The sequence below is a fragment of the Mytilus galloprovincialis genome, chromosome 5 (assembly GCF_965363235.1).
Source record: "Mytilus galloprovincialis chromosome 5, xbMytGall1.hap1.1, whole genome shotgun sequence".
NCBI classification, from domain to species: domain Eukaryota; kingdom Metazoa; phylum Mollusca; class Bivalvia; order Mytilida; family Mytilidae; genus Mytilus; species Mytilus galloprovincialis.
The window spans coordinates 5,823,201-5,844,649 of NC_134842.1; the positions used below are offsets into that span (position 1 = coordinate 5,823,201).

Genomic DNA, 21,449 nt, shown 5'->3' on the forward strand with positions numbered 1-21,449 from the left:
TATGGAGATCGTGGAAACCAAAACGACCAAATTCAAGCTTTCAGCGATCTATTCCAACTAGTAATAATTTGAATACAAGTAACGCCTTGTCTTCAAAAAGAAATACAAGTCCGTCGTATCCTTTCAGTAACCAAACTACGAATCATTACCAGCAACACACGTCTCTAAGTAACAGATCTAGCATGTCAAGTGTCTATTCAGATCAAAATGAAAAAAGAAAAACAAGTCCGATAACAGGCCGCACGGTTGACTACAGCTATATGGGTCAATATCAACCAAATTATGGTCACACTACTTCATATCAGCCACCGAGTCAACCCACATATCCAAGTCCTACTCACACTTACACAAATAGGGTTTCGAGTCCAACAATTCAAAAATGGAGCAACTATTTCGAAAGCTATAGCAACGACTCTTCGAATGTCGGTAACAGACAGGATCTTATCAATTCCACCAATACAGTGACGACGGAAACCAATAACCAATATTCCTCATATGGACGTGGGTCAAGTTACATAGATAGGTCGACGGATCGTGTTCCTTCAAGGTCGTCTAGTAGACACGAAACTCGACATAAAACAAATAACAACCAATCTTTCAAAGCTGATCGTGACATCAATAAAGGTTGTTGTACAATACTATAACAATTTCTAACTTTGGTTTTTATTCAGTACAGACCAGTGAATTGGACTGCCCTGAGCAAATAGTGGAAAAATACTTGAGAGAATTTCAATGAACGTTAAATATTCATTCAGGCCTGTGTTCTTACAGTGGTTTGCTTTTTAAAATAATTTTAATTTTTTGCCTTTCGCTGATTTTCATATTATGTATTAGACTTGTTTTTTATATTTGATGACTTAAGACTAGCATAACTCGAAATGCGTAAATGGTGCATACTATATTCCGGATTTTGAAATTTCGCATCATAATTAATCCTTGTGTTACACTTAACTATTTGATAGCACAGATTTACCAAAATACACGTTATATTGTCTGTTCATAAAAACTCATATACAAAATTCAATAAAAAAAAATTGACAAAATATGTGTGTTTTTTATGCTTCATTCCTTTCAAATAAAAATGAGAAAATATGATTTAGTTAATAATACTTACATGTAGATTCATTTTGTCTAATTTTGTGACGTTGACGTCAAGACAAGTATTATATGTTTTTCAATACCTCATGAGTGCATTTCAAGTAAAATCTGATGCGTTTTCTGTGTTCTCAAGAAATTGATTGATTTCTAAATTTTGTTTCCGATAAAGACTTAACATATTCTTTTTTTTGTCTATATACAATTGAGAATGGAAATGAGAATATGTCAAAGAGAAAACATTCCGAGCAAAGACCGGACAACAGCGGAAGGCCACCAATGAGTCTTCAACGCAGCGACGAGAAAATCCCGTACCCGGGGGTTAGTCCTAATCTGGTCCCTAAATAAAATCGTGTGTAAGTTCAGCAAAAATGAACATCATATAAAACTTAAAAACATAGAAATAAACTACAACTAGAAAAAACCTACAAGACAAACAAAGGCCCGAGGCTGGGGACTTCGGACAAGCGCAAAAATGTGACAGGATTAAATATATTTTGTGAGATCTCAACCCCAACCTCCTTAATAACTCTAGGCAATGTAGAATAAAAAAAAAACACAAAGGAATACGCAAAGTAAAACTAAAAGAAACTAAGCATAATGACAATGATATATAAATTAACACAGGACTGCTAGCAGTCACTGACAGACCTCAATTAAACTGATTGAAATATTATGTCTTCATCAAACCAAAATCAAGTATTTATCTATATAAATCACTGAAAAAATACTAAGAAGTATAAACATTGAGACAACTGTTCACCACTGACTACAGAACGAGGATGTAGAGGAGTTGGCATTCAACCCCGATAGTAAGATAAAATGTTCTTGGACCAGCATACATTTGAGCACTTCATTAGTAAAAATTGATATCCTGATCTATTTTCTTAGTGTTTTTGTGTGTGGAGAACAAGGCTTAAAAACTGAAAAATACATGTGTTGTGCTTGCATTTTGACATATACTATTCAAACCAGAATTTGTTAATCAATTGAAGTGTTTGCATATACATATTGTTATTAGAATTAAGAACATTTATGTAAATGTATTGGTTTAAGTCTATTTATGTCAAACTGGAGCGGATATATCTGAAGTTTCCAATAGTAGTGGTTTCAATAATGGTCTATGGGAGCAAATTACAATGTATCAATGAGCAAGGGATTGAAAGACTATTTGTATTTGTCCTTGGAATACAATTGGGAAAGGAAATGTGGAATGTTTCAAAGCGACAACAACCCGACGATAGAGCAGACAACAGCCGAAGACCACCAATGGGTCTGTATATGATCACCGTAAGTCTACGGTTAGTGTGTCTTGTTCTTGTGTAGGGTTGCTAGTCACCATTTGAAATGGATAACAGACAATTGACATTTTATATCGTCTTTCAGCTAGTGGTGATCCTCTTGGTTTTTATACCTTGAATGACATGTTGGTAAAACTCTTGTAGCGACCGTACCATCTCTGTTCCTTTTAACGTTGTTTTTTTTTTCATTTTGTTGTTGTTTTTTTTTGTAATTGGATTCAGACACTTCACTTATCCTAGGGTCGTATTATGCTTTCGGTTTTATTTTTAGCCATAAATACATTTAATATTTTATTTTAAGTTATTTATTCTCATTTGATACATATTCTTGTTTGTATATGCATGATTGATACTGATGTTTTTTTAGATGACTTGAGCCAATCTAACTCTCATCACACCGCTGAGCTTTTATTTTGCAGCAATTTAGAGCAACCAACTTGTGTATCTGTGAAGTATGTTGTCATCCGTAAGTAAAGAGTCTAAGCAAAAAGTACCAAGTATCGCAATTAACGCCGACAAAACTCAAGTTAAGTAAACAACAACCAACGACAAAGGTCGAATTAACGGCTAATAAATAGGGATAAAACAAATACCGCGGTGCTTCTTATAATTCAATTGTGAGCGCTCAAGATTCACTTACCAGGATCAGGGGTGTTAAACCCTACTATAAAAACAAGCAATACAAATGAGTTTGAAAGTGCTATATTCATAAATCAATGATATTTTAATATTCTACTTTAAGGAGATTTGTGTAATCAACCGCTTCTTTGGATAGAAAGGGGACGGAAGATGCCATAGGGACATTCAAACTCATAAATAAAAATAAACTTACAAAGCCATGGCTAAAAAAGAAAAGACAAACAGACAAACAATGGTACACAAACTGCAACATAGAAAAACAAAGGCACGAACCCCACAAACAACTGGGGGTGATCTAAGATGCTCCGGAGGGGAAATAGTTTAAAGATACAGTGCAGCGGGTTATTTTCGGGGGGTGTACATTTTCGCTTATTTCCGGATAGAACAAAATCGCCAAAATGTTAACTTGTACATACAAAGATATTGATAAACCAATTATACCACTTTGTTATTTCTATGAAACAAAATTATGTTTTGGGTATTAAACATTTATTTCGCATTTGAAACACTCGGCTTGTGACGACAGTATGTCTCAATTGTTCGCTATATCTTCTGCAATTTTTGACTGATTTAAAAAAAAAAAATATTGTAGAAAGACCTCCAAGTATTCTCTTTTTAATTTAATATCATGTTATTTGTATTGTTTAATGACATCAAATGGAAAACATTTTAGGTTGTTATTTATGATGAAAGAATAGACAAATTATAAGTTTTCATTAGCTGTCCAAGGCACTATCAAGCTTAAACCAATTCAGTAATTGCAAATTCTTGTAAATTACATTTAAAATAATGCTTTTTACTGAGTGTAACATGTTTTTCTTCAGTTTTTGATTTTGCGTTTAGAAATAAATAAACGACACGCAAATAAGATGTAGTAGGATTGCCAATGAGAAAACTATCCACCAGATGAATGATTGAAACATATTTCATAATGACTGGCTGTATCCATAATTGACCATTAAAAAAACCAAGTCAGTTGAGCAATAATTTAAATAATATTGATTTGAATTGTAATCTGTGATAATTTCTAAAAATTATCATGTCTCTTTCGAATCAAAGTCGAGAAATCCTGCAAAATAAAAGATAATTAATAGATTTTAAGATTATATGTCTAGGTTAACTCGAGTTGTAATCTAAAAAACTTTCATTATTAATCTTTTTTTTTCGTCATCCAATTTGTTTTATGTTACTTCAATTTTGTTTATGACTATTTGTGCGTTTCATTTTAGATTTAATTTCTAGAAGATCAATATTAATCATTATTTGTGACAGTAGTGTGACCTCTCTTACAAATCATGAATCATCAACCAAGCTTATCGTATCAAATCAACATACACGTACATTTTTTTGTCGATAACGTCTTTAATTTGCTTTGATAAAAACAACATAGCAAAGATACCAGACTTGTAATTTCGATTACAAGACATGACTCTGCATGTATGTCTGCGAAATACTCAACAGTGGCTTTTGAATTTGGAGCAACACCAAATTGAAATCAAGGCAGTAATCATAGAAGATTACAAATATTAGAATGCTTTCCGTATCAACTTCACAAATAATACACAATGGTCTTGAAGTATAAATTCTTGGTACTGACATTGTTTGTCATCTTAATAACGTGTTTTAGTTCTCCTTTATTTGTCTTTATTAATACTACTTTTATTGTTAAGTCTGTTTTTGGTGATATCAATTTGGCATGACTCTGTACTTATTCATCCCATCATTTTGTTATTGTTCAATCATAATTTCTATATTATTGTCTTTCAATTTTGCTAATGTGCTTTGTCAATATGCCTTTTTGTATTTCATTTTTAGATACATATGACGTGGCTCTGTACTTATACATCCCATCATTTTGTTATTGTTCAATGATAATTTCTATATTTTTGTCTTTCAATTTTGCTAATGTGCTTTGTCAATATGCCTTTTTGTATTTTATTTTTAGATACATATGACGTGGCTCTGTACTTATACATCCCGTCAATGTGTTATTGTTCTATTGTTAAAATATTGATGTCTTGTCTTTCATTTTTACTTAATTATGTGCTTTGACTAAATTATTATCAAGCTGATTTGTTTCAGATTTGTTTGTTTAAATAGTTATAAAGATGATAACACAATGTTGACTTCTGTACTCCTATTTTTGACACTGTTACCTGTTATGTCTGTTTGTTTTGTTCACACATGGTTGTCAATATAATAAATGTTGATGCGACTGTCATACAAGCTAGCTATAAAACCAGGTTTAATTCACCATTTTATACATAAGAAAATGTCTGTACCAGGTCAGTAATATTACAGTTGTTATCCATTCGTGTGAGGTATGTGAGCTTTTAATTTGCCATTCGACTAGGAACTTTCCATTTTGAATTTTCCACTGTGTTCATTATTTTTGTGATTTAACTTTGTATCTTCTAAATGCTGATATTTTGTTATTAGGCCACACCAATTTAATTCCTTGTTCGACGGACCCGCCCGCACCTATTTTTTTCAAAGCAGAATTTTTTTATTTTTTTTTATATTCCCGCGTCCCGCATCCGGAAATGTAATCGTGTCCATTTCCCGCACCGTTTTTTTTTTTGTAAATATTATAAACAGATATTTGCACTTGTTTTAATAATCACAATCTAACATGTATTTATAACGATTTTAAACATATAAGCACCCAAGTACACTGTGTCAATGTCTGTGATAATATTTGATTTAGCATGAAACCCATTTATCCCAAATGGGAGTGCTCCGATATAAATAGAAAACAGAAGAAAAATACCTGTACAGAACAAAACATTGGTTTCCTTCCCCTTACTTAGATTCCCTATCAAAATATGTTCGATGTTAGAAATACACTTCAAAGAACTTCGGAAAGAAATGCCTTCAACTGCAATATGCTGGCGATACAAAACTATCCATACCCCTGCATGTTTATGCACCTGTCCTGATTAATTCAGGGGCCTGTCGTTCAGCAGTTAGATATCGTTCGTTGATGTTCATAAATATTATTTGGTATTTTCCCGTTTGTATATATATAAATTAGATCGTTGGTTTTCCTGTTCGAATTGTGTACACTTATAATTTTGGGGTCCCTTATAGCTTGCTGTTTGGTCTGGGTCAAAGCTCTGCCGTATGTACTATGACCTGTATTTGCTATTATCCCTCAGAAGGGCACATATGGGGTCATTTTACTGTTGTAAAAAAGAAACTTGAAGAAATACCAAGGATTTGCATAGTGTTACTATACAAATCCTTTGAAGAACTTAAAAAAAATTAACTAAAACAGAGGAGAAATACATCATATTTAAATAATTTTAAACAACTTTACTATATTCTTAAAGAGAATTATTTATGATATTATTTATTTTGAATAATATTAAAGTAAATGTGTTAACATGGCCTAAGTCCAGGAATATTACAAAATTCTTGGGCATGTTTTGACCATTTAATACCAGATAGATATATAGTTCTTTGGGAAAATATGAGCTCTTTTGTACTAAAAGAGTTTTATTTACAAAAAAATATATTGTAACTTATATTGACCCCTCATAAAAAGGATATTTATAAAATTGAGGGGTTGTTCCCAACTTGATTATGACTTGGATGGAGAATTGTCTCATTAATTGGCACACATACATATACCAAATCTAATTATTCAATTATTTATTTGGTGAACAGGGAAAATACTTCATAAATTAAAAAAATGTCAAAGTACAAGTGATAAATCAAGTTTTAATATTGTCAAAACCTACTATTTTATGTTTACAAAAAAAAAATATAATCGCTCGCCTTTACTTTTCAAGCTTCGCCTCAAAAATTTGCAAAATAAATATTTTTTTATTAAAATTTTCAAATCGCTCGCTCGCCCCAATTTTTGGAGTCCAAAAATCCGTAGAACAAGAAATTAAATTGGTGTGACCTTAAGACAAGTCTTTATACAAAAAAATAAGAGTGTTTAAATTGCGGATATTTTATTTATTTTTCATTTTTTTTTCATAAATTTACTCATAAGTAAAGGAGACCTTTGAAAATATACTACGGACGGGTATATAGACGATCAGACGCATAATGTGAACTTTCGGCTCATTTAGGCAGGCGAATATGATGTTGGAAGTTAATTTCATAGAACGGCCGAAAATTTATCAGGCAGATTTTTTAGAGAATACACAAAATTTTCTTTACTACAAATGGTAAAATTCTAGGATGATATAACATCGTAATCATTACTTAACAATTTAACAGCTCTTCCTGGTGAACAACAGTTTAAGTACTTTGGTTAACTATAAACTATCAGCAATATTACGTTTTGACAAATCACTCTCGTGTGTATCGTGTATCAATAGTGGCACACGCAGTGAAATTGTTACTGTTTTTATGTTTTCGGCGATAAAGTGTATCGTCAGGTAGTAGGTATTCCTATGGAGACTAACCCTTGTTTATTTCTATATTGCTATGAATCACAGTTTATGACTAAACTCAGTAAAGACCCATCAATGTTATATTTGGTTGATACATTCAACAATACCTACCGTTAACTGGATGGTTTGTTTTCGTTAAATAATCCAGAGTTTTCTAAATATACTTCCGAAATTTACCCAAAAGAATTTACTTTAACTAAATCTAACACAAACAGCAGCAGCTGCCCCTTTAAACATTTCAATTTCTAAAGGGAAACTACATACTAAAATTTACGACAAAAGAGAAGATTTTTCATTTCCTATTGTTAAGTTTCCTTTTTTAGACGGCGATGTGCCTTTGGCTCCATCATACGGTGTTTATATATCCCAACATGTTCGGTATGCCCGTGTATGTTCTGATGTCATAGATTTTAACGAACGTAATCAATGCATCACTGGGAAATTATTGTGTCAGGGATTTCGATACCATAAATTACTTAAAACGTTTACTAAATTCTTTCATAGATACAAAGATTTGATTAGTAAATTTGGCTGTACCTGTAGAAAACTTATTAAAAATGGTATTTCACATCCTGAATTTTACAATAATATTGTACTTAAAGCCCGACAATCACTATGTGATCCGTGTAAACTCATCGAACGTTTAAACAAACTTATAAGTAAGAGTTATCGTACCAATATTGTAATTGGATCTCTGAATATAGTTTACATTGACATTAATATCGATTTTGTCATTAGCAAATTAAAACACTAAATTGTATTTTCTTTTGAAGCGGGATGTATTGAGACACACACACGTTAATTTTTATCTCTAAAGCAGTCGCTCCTCACTATCATACTACCTGTCGATACATTTATTTTTGGCATTGTGCAAGTCATGTCTTCTCTTAAATTTAAAATCTTTTGAAAATGAAGAACTATCATATGGAAAACCAGATTTCTCTGTAAAATGGTTAAAATCATTGATTTCATAAACATCCAGTTCGTTAAGCTGCGAAGATATGACAGTCAAGGACACTCTTGTTCATTAAAAGCGGATGCATATGTTGTTTTTACATACCTGAATCTGCCCGACGTTGACTTGTTGTATCTTCTGCAAAGGTAAAACATACTTATTTTACATCTTATTTTCACAATATTTTTAATAAAAAAGCAACATTCATTATATTTATAAAGTACCTAGATAATAGGCTTAGAATATAATAATTGCAATCGAATGATTATCAATTATGTAACAAAATGTTAACCAATCTGTAATTAGACTACATATGTGTTAAAAGCCAATTTTATCTTTAATTTAGTTATGTTTTTGGTTCTTAGATGTCTTTGTACTGAATCAAACTGCATGATCCATGTAACAATGTGGAAAAATGGAACTGTGATGTTTTCTTATACTGTTAAAAAAATTCTCAGTTCTTCGTTAAGAGGTAAACACACATCTTCCAATTGATCTATATGGAGAATTCTGATCAAATAAATGAGTATATGACCATTGTCAAATGTTATTTAAGATATAGTTATATTTTTTTTTACCTACCATGTAAATAATTAACTCCCTTTCTACTAGTTTTCCTTTTTCTGGTGATAGCAGTCATATTGTTGATATCATTTTCATTGTCTTTGTCTTTAATAGACGCCAAAACAAAATCTTTTTCTGTTTCAATTTGTTCTGTACGAAAATTGGCATTTTTTTGAAATCACAACAATAGTATTATACATGTTATACATGACGAAAGCAATACTCTATATGCATGCCCTTTCATAGAAAACACTAGTATACAACGATTTAATGGGGAGTTGTTCCAAGAGATATTACAAAATATTATTAACCTTTGCAGAAAAATAAAAAAAAAAAAACTATAAACAAACAAAACCAAATCAAAGAAACAAACAGTAGTTCATTACAATATAAACAGGAAACTGAATATTGAGCCTCACTATGAAACTAAGAATAATCTTAAGTGCTCCGAAAAGATTATGTATAGATCGGAAATAAAGGTTACGGTAACACTCTCGTTGTCTAATCTTACAAATACATATTGTGTAAATAATATTATATATTTTATAATACATTAATATGCTGACTCTTTGGGTTATCGTTTTATTGATGCATACCCGAAATAAATTCTCACATTCTTCATGCCCTGTGTATTTATAAAAAAAATATATTGACTCTTCGTATTTCCATTGATACATTTGTTCAAGGCAAAACTCTATTTTCTGGATTTATGTTTTATATGTTTATTCATAGACATAAATGTATTAATTTCGAGTGTTATATTTCCTTCACAAAAACAAATACATTTATAATAGTTTACCAATGCTGATTTGTTGTAAATTCTATATTAATTCCTCACAGGAGTTTATGGTCAAGAAATAATTTAAAAAAAACTTAGTTGGAAACTAGAATGCAAGCTGGGTGAAAACTCTCATCAAAGATACTAGGTTTCTAATGAAGCACGCCAGACGCATGTTTCGTCTACAAAAGACATATTAGTGACACTAGAATGATACTGTTAGATATCATTCAAAGTACAGTAAAAAGAAAACAGAAAATAAAAGTTATCTAGGAGCTTTTTTGTTTCCAATATTTACCTGAGCGTTGCACGTCAGATGACTCATGCATGTTGTCCTGCACTGATGTGGTCGATTCACTTGTTGTCACACTTGTGTCAAGGCTAGCTTTTCGTCTACGGAAAGTTTGGTTTCGTTGTTCAAATTTCAGCTTATCTTTTGTAGCCATCGAATGAGCTAATTACAATGTAAGACAGGTATGAGAACATACATTACAAACCAGTTTTTTTTTAAAAAGGCACTTTCTATTCTTCAACCATTTTTATTAGAGGGGCGAAAAATGCCAGAGGGGAAGGCAAACAAGAGACAGCATAGAAACTAAAAACTAAGCAAGACGAACCTGGGGGTGATCTTAAGTCCTCCGGAAGGTTAAATTCTGCTCCACATGTGGCACCCGTCGTATTGCTCATGTTATAACAAACCCGGTAAATAGTCTAACTTGGTAGGTCACAGTTGTTGTGAAATGGGAAGTGGAAATAGTTACGACATACGAAATATATCGTTTAAATAATTTGAATTTAACTCAACATTTCTCGAAAGTAGTCTGGTCTATAGGAAACATTAATTTTTGGGGCCATATATAGCTTGCTGCTCGATGGTAGTAAATGCTCCGTGTTGAAGACCGTACTTTGATCTATTATTGTTAATGTTTACAAATTGAGACTTAGATCGAGAGTTGTATCATTGGCACTCATACCACATCTTATATCTATGAACTTGTACTTGAAATTTATCTTTATCATACTGACAAGGATGAAACAGTCTTAACTCATTCTGGTCCTGTAATTTACCAATTCCCGACCTGTTTAGAGTGTCTTTACAATAATGACCAAAAACCTTTAATGTTTCGACCAAAGTCCGAACCATTCTCGATGAAGGCATGAACCATTCTGTACCACAGTCTAAACCAAAATCTAAATGTAACTTTACTATTTATCCTTTACTTTATCAAACTCAAAAGTAACTATAATGTCTCCAACATTAAATCTCTTATACTGTCATTGATTGGTCTTATCTGACTAAATACTATATGTGGACAGTCATTTGTCAATTTATTAATTTTATAATTATGTAGAGACTTAGGTTTCAACTTCCTCAGACAAAGTTTGCCACCGATGGATTCGGCTAATATATTAGGTCTTTTTAGTTGATATATATATATAAATCTTCAATGTTTAGTATGATTTAGGTTAGAGTTAAGTAATATCGAGTTAGTTCAGACATTTAGCATGGTCAGTACAGTCGAGTACAAATATTGTCCCTTTTAGATCTTTACTACTTTGAAGTGATAGTATAAAAAAAATTGCTTATCAATTATGTAAATAAAGTCAACAGTAGTATACCGATGTTCAATAGTATTAAAACGGGTTAGCAAAAACCAATCCTGGTTGCAAACTATAACCAAGGCAAACACTTCAACTATAAGAGGACTAAAGTACGAAACGAAAACAACTCATTTGGACCTCTTGAAATCAAAAGTGAAATAAATTTATGCTAATAATTGAAGAATTGAATGCTTCCTCTTGTAACATCATTAGGGTGTAAAAGCGTTGACGGAAGTACATTTCAAAAATGTGCGCACGGTACACGCTTTTACAACCCTATGAAGTTACAAAAAGAAGCATTCAATACTTATTATTACATTTTTTGCTAGGCTCATGAAAACACGATTTTAATCATTTTTTTATTTAATTCACCTGTGCACTTTACTGTGGGACCTCGTGTTATCATGAATGATAAATTTTATTGTGTAATGCAATTGCTTAAGGAATAACCCGCGATGTGCAGTAAGCCAATCAGAATAACGTATTATAATGAAACATACATATCATGTTATTATTACCTGTTGCTGTGGTTAATCGATTTAACCAAAACTTCCTTTTTTCTTCAAACGATTTTTCTCGAGATTTATCATCTGTATGAAAAGATATTTAGTTTCATAAGCAAAATATCAGCATAAAACTTTCAAAATTACATTAGACATTTAGGTGCAAAACGATAGCTTATTCTTGAAAACTGTTTGGTGTGCTATCATTCCCGTTTGAATGGTTTTACATTAATAATTTTTGGGGCCCTTTATAGCTTGCTGTTCCGTGTTGAAGGCCGTACCTTGGTCTATAATGGTTTATTTTATAAATTGTTATTTGGATGGAGACTTGCCTCATTAACACTTATACCACATCTTCTTATATCTATCAGTATTAATTAGATCACTGAGAATCCGTTAAATTTGTTAAAACCTTTGCAGTTTGGTTCTATATATCTGATTGTTTCAGCATGCTTTTCCTCCGCAAAACTTAAATCTGGCTTCATTATAATACGAACTGAGAATATATATTTCTTAAATAAAACAAGAGGCATTATCAGACATATATCATAATTGCTAATCATTCGAATAAATACCTCCTTCTCTTTTGTTTATACGTTGGGTATTCAGATCAGACACGCTGATGGTTGCAATGTCTTTACCATGAATCATGTCAGTATCATCTGCATGTTCAGTTTCTGCTTCATTTTCTTAAACAAACGATACAAATCGTTGAACAAATATTATCAACACAACAAGCAGAAAAAAATATCATATGCAATGACACTTATAACATGATGTGAATAACAATGAAATATCACTTTCGAAGACACATGAAAACATTGTTTTATGGTCTTTAATTAAGGCAACAGTGGTTTACTGATGTATAAATCTCAAAAATCGATAACGGAGATATCAATCATTAAAACATACAAAAGGTTTTTCAAAGTAAACATTTTTCAAATATCAATATGATCCTCTGTTCCAATCAGCTTGAAATTTAAAATCCGACCCCGTAAAAGGCCAGTACTTTTCGACAAGCAAGTCTATGGGGATGACCATAAGTCTTTATCTTATGTGATTTCGGAGTTCGGATGAATGTCAGGGTTAGGTTTCACTGTTTTCAAAGTCTTTTTTTTTTTTTTTATAAATTTCAACATGCTCATGTGCTCCAATCGGATTGAAATTTTTTCACTGTGATCTAATCCTCTAAGTCACCTTTACTAACGAAAATATATCTATAAGAAACAACTTTAACCAATTTTAAAATTGAAGTCAAATGCACTTTTCAAATACTGTACTAAGAATTGTTATTTGATAAAAAAAAAGAAGTTCCGGCTCACCCTTACCATAAACATAACCCTCAAATATTCATACGCCAGCTATATCACCACCATAATATATCTCTCCGTCTATGTATTATACCCAAATATGTCTATAAACCTTATACTAACACTAACCCGTGTATATGTGTTATATACCTCACAAAAAAGCTAAAACCCACACCATAACCCAACACAAACTCTAACCCCAAACCTAACCATAACACTAACACTAAACCTAACCCTAACCCACACCTTCATTTATTAATTAAAACTTGTATTAATTGATGAAATGCCTTTTTTATTGTTTTCAGACAATATTCTCAGACCTCTATGAGGTTCTTTACTCTATAAAAAACTTTTGTAAAATTAAAAAATAGCTTTCAAATCTAAAATGAATTGTTACAAATAATGATAAAAAAGTTATTATTTTTCAAAGTGCATCATAATTTAAACGATTTACAATCGTTGCTTAAGAACAATGGATGAAGACTATATTCCAACATAGTTTCTTTAAATTTGTAAACTGAATATAACCCTATCATGTAATATTGAATTTACTGGAATCTGCGAATGTTATGAGGATCGTTTGGTGCCGATTTGTTTTTTCGGAGGTGTGTTATAACATGTTGGTTATCTCTTCGTTAGTTTTTTTTTTGATTTTTTTTTTTGAAATTATATCTCTCTTGGTTGTTTGTTCGGAGCATAAACTGCACATGCCTACCCATAAGGAGTACATTAGTTAACCCACGGGTTGTGGTGGTGTCCATGATTTTTAATCTTTAGTTTTCTATACAATGTATCAGTGTTGGTTTGGTATTTTCTGCCTCTTTTTTAAACATTTTTTTTAATCAAAATTTGTTCCCATTGAAATGCCGATAGTTTGTTGAAAAAACACGTCCTCAAAACGTAAAACATATGGTTTTAATCAAGAAATCAAGCTTCTAAATAATTTCAGTTTCAGAGAATTATTTTTTTGTCTATTGTTTATAGGTGAAACGATTGAAAACATATTTTTTACGTTTGGAGGACGTGTTTTACAACTATAGGCATTTCAATGAGAACCAATTTAAACCTTGTAAACAGATTTGGCCCTAAGAAGTCTTGCCGACTTTTTTCTTTGTCATTATCAGGGTGACTTCATACAGGAACTTCGTAGGAAAATATGAAGTTAGCAATATCCTTTAAGTTTACTTTCCGCTTTATAGATGATGTTCTCTCACTAAATAATTCAACATTTGGTGACTATGTTGAACTAATCTAGCCCATCGAAATAGAGGTAAAGGATACAACATATATAGTTAAGTCTGCTTCATTTCTTGACTTACATCTAGAAATTGACAATAAGGGTCGGTTGTAATCAAAACTGTACGATAAAGATATGATTTCACAATTGTGAACTTTCAATGTTTAAGTAGCAACGTTCCAGCAGCGCCTGCGTACGGAATATATATTTCCAATTTGAAACGATATTCCCGGGCTCGTTTTTCCAATAATGATTTCCTCGAAAGAGGGTTGCTGCTTTCAATGAAGCTATTTTACCAGGAGTTATGAAAAATAAAGTTGAAATTATCCCTTCGTTAATTTTACGGACGTCATCACGAGTCGATTGACCGTAATAGAATAACCGTTCCACAGATGATATCGGATATGTCCCTTACGCATTTCATGAATGTGACCTACAGAATTAAACTTTTTACAACTTTTTTAATAACATGAGCAACAAATATGGAGCAGGATCTGCTTACCCTCCGGAGCACCTGAGATCACCCCTAGTTTTTGGTGGGGTTTGTGTTGTTTAGTCTTTAGTTTTCTATGTTGTGTCTTGTTTACTATTATTTATTTGTTTGTTTTTTTTTTCTTTTTTAGCCACGGCGTTGTCAGTTTATTATGGGTTCATGCGTTTCACTGACCCACTGGTAAATTTCGCCCCTCTCTTATACAGCTATATTGTAAATATGAATTATATAGACCCATTTTATAAAGTCGTTAGTGTTTTTTTTAATTGTATGATATACTACCTTGGATATTGAATGGGCAAACTATTTCTTTTTTAACACTTCGAATGAATAGTTTGTCGACTGTCAGCTCTACCAAAACTTTCCAGGATTTGATTGAGAGACACATTAGACTGTCTGTACACCAGTCTGGTATCATGAACGTTATCCACAAACTGTTACTTTGTTCTATTCCTCTTATAATTACATATCTTTCTGGGCAACAAAGAATTTTAGATACTGCTCCTCTCAGTTTATACAAATCAGTCAGGCATTTATAACCCATAACATGGAATTTCACATGTTCTTGTTCGTCTTCTGAAACGATTCATAGTGATACAGATATACTTTGGTTTGCCATTCTTAAAAAAAGGAATTATCAAATTTAAAAAAAGTTATGGTAGATCAGCGTCTACTATTCAATCTTTAAACATACAAATATAACAGACACATTTGATGGATTTGGTTAATAACATCAAATGTAAAAGGGCGCGTAAACAGAAAGGTTAAATTGAATCCTGTCTCGTTCTAAATGAACTGAACATTAACAATCAAGCGTATTATTTTAAGTTTTAAAACTTGTCAACATATGTTATAGGAGTTCTACATTTAACACGACAGTTGTCGAAAGCATGTGGAGAAGGATCTGCTTACCCTTACGGAGCACCTGCGACTACCGTTTTTTTTACATATCTTTTACTGAAACTTTAATTTTCTATGTTGTGTTTTTGTATACTGATGTTTGTCTTTTCATCATATTTGGTTTTTTTTTCATGGCATTGTCAGCTTTTTTTCCGGTGTATAAGTTTGAATGTAACTTTGGTATGTTTCATCTCTGTTATATCCCTATAACAAATAGAGGAAGTATGCTTTATATATAAGGGTTTTAAAAGAGTGCCATTCATTTCTGAATTCTCTAATTGTTGATCTCTTTGGTCTATATTGTTTACCAATGCATAAGCTATTATTTTTTATATTGTCCCTAACAATTAACATCCAATTACTTCTGGTCTATTTTTCTATACTCTTTTTTTTCAAGTCATTTTTCTGTTGTTTTTTTTTCTATATTTTATTAACCTAATCAAGCCCAAAGTATTTATGTTCAGTCCATTATGTGTTGTTCTCTTTTATTATAATGTTATTTATAATTTATTGCAGGAATTTACCTGCTTTTTCTGGAGCCTCAAAAAAGTAAAGAGTATTATCTAGTTGTTCACAAAAACGAACGAATCCTTTGTACAAATCTTTTCGACCAATATGCCATATCATAGCTTGTAGTGTGAGCAAATTCTCATTTGTTATTATTTCTCTCTCACGAAGAATAGTAAAGAGATCCAGAGTGGTCTTTAACTGTGACATATCTCCTTTTCTAATACCGCCTTTACCTGAAAGAAGGTTTACATGAATGATAATTGTAGATTCAAGATTATTCAGACTGAAGTATTCAATATTTATATTTTTTCCAAAAAAATGTATTGTAAAATATTGAGATACGTTTTTCAGAGGTGCCAAAATGTTCTTATTCAAAGATTCTTTAAGAAGTTTTATTGGGACTTTTAGGTAGTACTACTTTATGATTGGTAAATAGAAGAGTATTAATCGTACAGTATGGAAAATCTCCTTTTAAGAGCCAGCATTCTATGCTTGTTGATATGTCTTCATAATTAAGAATAAAACAGTCAACTTGAATTGCTGATTTCTGTACCTCTATTTTAAAACATGTTGTTTCTTTTTAGCCACCACCTGACACTGGATTTGGTAAATAATTAAGAAAGTAAAGGAACAATACAGATCTTCTTTTACATATAGTGCATACCTTTAAAAATGAAAGTAAAAACCAAATCATTTAGTAAAAAGAACTGGAAAAGCCCAGCAGTTAACAAAGAAAATAATACACAAATTGAATATTGCCCAACAATATTTTGCCTTAAATTGTTTTCGCTCTTTTCCAACACGACCTGGTTAGCAATCTTCTTTGCATTTAAAATGTTGTCTGCATTTACTAATTGTGAATGTAAATGTCATAGATAAACCCGGAAACTGACAAGAAGGGAACAAAATTATATTTAACATTTTGAAAAAGGGTATTTGTTATTGTAACCCCTTTTATCATTGAAAAGATACGTTTTTCAAGTTTGCTTGAGCTTAGCATTTCTTCTATAAATGACATTGTCTAACACATGGGGATATGAAGTAAGTCAGTAACATAATTATGATGATAAGAGCTTTTAATTGGCACATGAAACTCAAAATGGAATTAAATGGTTTCAGCCTTCCAAATGTATGCTTATGATATTTAAAATAACTGGAAGAATACATGTTATCTGTACAAATTTGACATGAACTTGACATTTTATTTAGCACACTGTCTCTGGAAAGTAAAAGTATTTTATATACATTTTCATCTGCGTAAAACACATCTTAAAGCAGTTTATCTTTGTTATATGAGCTGCGTCGCATAGAAATCGACCTTATGTAAGTACACGTATCCATGTACATATATAAAGCCTTTGGTGGATTTTCGAATATTTAAATGTAAAATAAAAGATGGACTTTGGCTTATTTTGTAGGGTTCATATAACAACTAAATTTTCAAATAGTCACAGACATTGCATAGTGATTTTGTCAATTGTCAACCAGACATCTACATGTATTGATATTTATTTGCATAAGGTCGATTTCTATCCGACGCAGCTCATGTATTGATAGAGTCTTTACATAGGTTTCAATGTTGATGAAACTATCTCAAAATTACTATATTTTGCAGTTTTTACAGTTTTATACTAAATTCAAAAAGTTCAAACTTGAATGCAAATATTTGAAAATACATTCAATTAAGTTTGAACAAATATTTATTTTCGAAAGTAAAATTGCTACCAGGTACTCAAGTAACATGATGATAGAAATATCTAATTATATTGAAATCTTTAACAATTCTTTTATTGTTTGAATTATGATGACAAGTTTAATTTTATTACGAACTGTGGTGATACTCAATGTTTATTAGCAACGACAATGTATAGTATGGTTAAACCCTTGGAAGAATTTTTTATCTTTTCTGAATGTATAAAAGAATTTAAACGAGTATTAGAGGGGTAACTGCCATATTATATATGATACTCATACCTTGGCAAAGAAATTTCAGATCTTCAAATTCCTCTTCTGTAAGCTTGTTTGAAAGTTTCTGAAGAAACACATTGAGGGGAAATTCTTGTGAAGGAAGTTGAGGAATATTAGTTCCATTAGTTCCCGACATTATAAGCATGTTCAATTTTACTTAATGTCTGCAAATAAGTAAGAACAATATGCAACTAAAGAAATAATAAAAATGTGTAAAAATCCCTAAATTATTCATTCACATTTATTTTAGTCTCAGAGTGTCTAGTTCAAAAGCTGTGATTTTGTGGGTGTCGTTTTCCTTGTCGAAAAACCGTACGGAAACTGTTTTCCTGTGTAGTTTATTATGTACATTTCAGGCGGAACCCCAGTTGAAATAGAACAAAAGAATCGAAGCTCTTTGTTAGAGAAGGCGACAAATACTTCCTGTAATGTTTACTATAGTAACAAAAAAATTAAAAGTTAATAGAAACAAATAAAATAACAATTTTCTTCTCAATTACGAAATGTTCTATTTTAAAAACGCCATCTGCATAAGGTTTCAATTTATCTATTACATAGTTAAGCAGAACAACTAGATATCAAGTCGACGACATGGGTATCTATCAAGTTAGATATAGAAAATGAATAATCTCCGATTTTTTTGAAAAAAATACCAAGGACGGAGAACATATCAATCTATAAGTTCAGTAATTTTCCTGTCTGCCCTTCCATTATGTGACTCAAGAAAAAAATCTAAAAAAATAGGTAACAATTGTATCGAAAAGAGAAAATCGAGTGCACCTTTTTATGTTAGGGTGTGTTTGAGTTGAATATTTTGTCTTGAAAACGTACAAAGCAAGAATATTTGATACATCATCTCGCTTCAGATTTTATCATTTTTATATAGCAAAGCTACGGGTTGGCTTTATAACCTAAAAAATCACGGTACTAAAAGATGAAATATATGGTTCACATGAAATACCAGTCAGGATTCTACTTCGTCAGAATTATCTCCCCATTACGCCAGTTCATTTTCACAATCGTAGAAATGGAAGCCATTGTAGGGATGACGCGCTACCAATTTTGCTCATGGGAACCGATAAATTTATCCACATTTCACCATTACGATCCTTATATGTCAGACAGTTGTATTTTAAAAGACAAATGTATCAACTAGATAATGAGCATCAGTTAATGATCTTGTCTGCATTGATTCAACTTAAAACTATTGTCTAATCGGTTGTCAGGTGGAATTTTTGAAAATTCATAAACATTTAAAAAAATTCTAATTAAAAATTTCGTGGAAGGGCAGACTAGATTTTTTTTAGAGTATAAAGACTATAAACCTTAGTTTTCACACACAAAAATTATATTTTTTCAAAGATATGCATTTTCATCATCCAACTTGAAAGACTGTCGTCAAGTACATTCAGTAAAAAAATAGCTATTCGAACACACCTTCTCTGTTTTCGTGACTCATTAGATAGGTATTTCACTATTTCATATTTTAGTACTGTTATGTTTTTGTGTTTTAAAGTCAATCTGTAGCTTTGATATATAAAAATAATAGAATCTGAAGCGAGACGATGTATGAAATAATCTTACTTTGTACGATATCAAGACAAAATATTCAACTCAAACACGCCCTAACATAAAAAGGTGCACTCGATTTTCTCTTTTCGATACAATTGTTACCCATTTTTTGGAATTTTTTCTTGACTCACATAATGGAAGGGCAGAAACGAAAAATTTTGAATTAACAGATTGATGTTTTCCGTCCGTGGTAATTTTTTCCAAAAAAATCGGAGATTATGCATTTTCTTCATCCAACTTGAAAGATACCCATGTCGTCGACTTGAAATCTAATTGTTCTGCTTAACTATGTACTAGATAAATTGAAAACTTATGCAAATAGTGTTTTTAAAATAAAACATCTCGTAATTGAGAAGAAAATTGTAACTTTGTTTGTTTCTATTTTAACTTTTAAAATTTTTGTCACTATATTAAACAATACAGTACACATTTAACGCCTTCTCTAACAAAGAGCTTCGATTCTTTTGTTCTATTTCAACCGGGTTTCCGACTGAAATACCTATCTAATGCATCATAAAAACAGTGTAGGTGTGTTCGAATAGCTATTTTTTTACTAACTGTACTTGACGACAGTGTTTCAAGTTGGATGATGAAAATGCATATCTTCGAAAATTAATATGTTTTGTGTGTGATAACTAAGGTTTATAGTCTTCAACCACTAAAAAAATCTAGTCTGCCCTTCCACGAAATATCTAATTAGAATTTTTTAAAATATTTATGAATTTTCAAAAATTCCACCTGCCAACCGATTAGACAATAATTCTAAGTTGAATCAATGCAGACAAGATCATTAACTGATGCTCAATAGCTAGTAGATACATTTGTCTTTTAAGATACAACTGACATATAAGGATCGTAATGGTGCTATACGGATAAATTTATCGGTTTTCAAGAGCAAAATTGGCAGCGCGTCATCCCTACAATGGCTTCCATTTCTACGATTGTGAAAATTACCTGGGTAAATGGGGAGATAATTTTGACGAAGTAGAATCCTGACTGATTTGTTATATTAGATGTGGTTTTTTCTACTCTTTATTTTCCTTTGTTCGTGATTTTTTACTGACTTGATTTCTGTTTTTTTTTACGATTGATCAACCTTTTTTTTTATTCACAACAATAAATTTAAGAAATCATGAAAGTACTGTAATTGTTCTATATTTATTAATTCCTGTTTGAATTTACAAGAAAATGAAAAACTACAAAACTGAAAATTTTATATCATAAACCTGCTTTAAAGTTGCAAACAAAAATAAAAAGTAAAATCACAAAAATACTGCACTCAGAGGAAAATCAATTTGAAAAGTCCATAATCACATGGCAAAATCAAAAAACGAATGGACAAGAACTGTCATATTCCTGACTTGGTACATATGTTTATTTTTAATGTTCTACAAATATAAACTTACCTCGTTAATAGATTAACATGCGCTTCCCTGTGGTAAATATTTTCATTGTGATGTAAACCCGATCAATATCACTTCCCGGTAAAATGCGTTTTATCTAAATACGATTGTTTTCTCTTAATCTTTTTTTTCCTCGACCTAAATGTATTAAGAAAATATACACAATGCATCCGTACATAATAAGATCGGAGTTGAAGTAGTTGCATATTG

General features: G+C 31.4%; 1 protein-coding gene across 1 annotated transcript; it reads right to left on the reverse strand.

Moving 5' to 3' along the window:
* Positions 1–3,698: 3,698 nt before the first annotated feature.
* On the reverse strand, positions 3,699–21,357 carry LOC143074274 (uncharacterized). The gene is made up of 10 exons (XM_076249810.1): positions 21,243–21,357; positions 18,271–18,428; positions 16,311–16,529; positions 15,169–15,462; positions 12,422–12,535; positions 11,862–11,933; positions 10,040–10,195; positions 8,982–9,113; positions 8,505–8,537; positions 3,699–4,104 (listed from the first exon to the last, which is right to left on the reverse strand). The coding sequence occupies exons 2-10, from the start codon at positions 18,407–18,409 to the stop codon at positions 4,073–4,075; spliced, it is 1,191 nt and encodes a 396-aa protein (XP_076105925.1). The 5' UTR covers positions 18,410–18,428; positions 21,243–21,357; the 3' UTR covers positions 3,699–4,072.
* Positions 21,358–21,449: the final 92 nt, after the last annotated feature.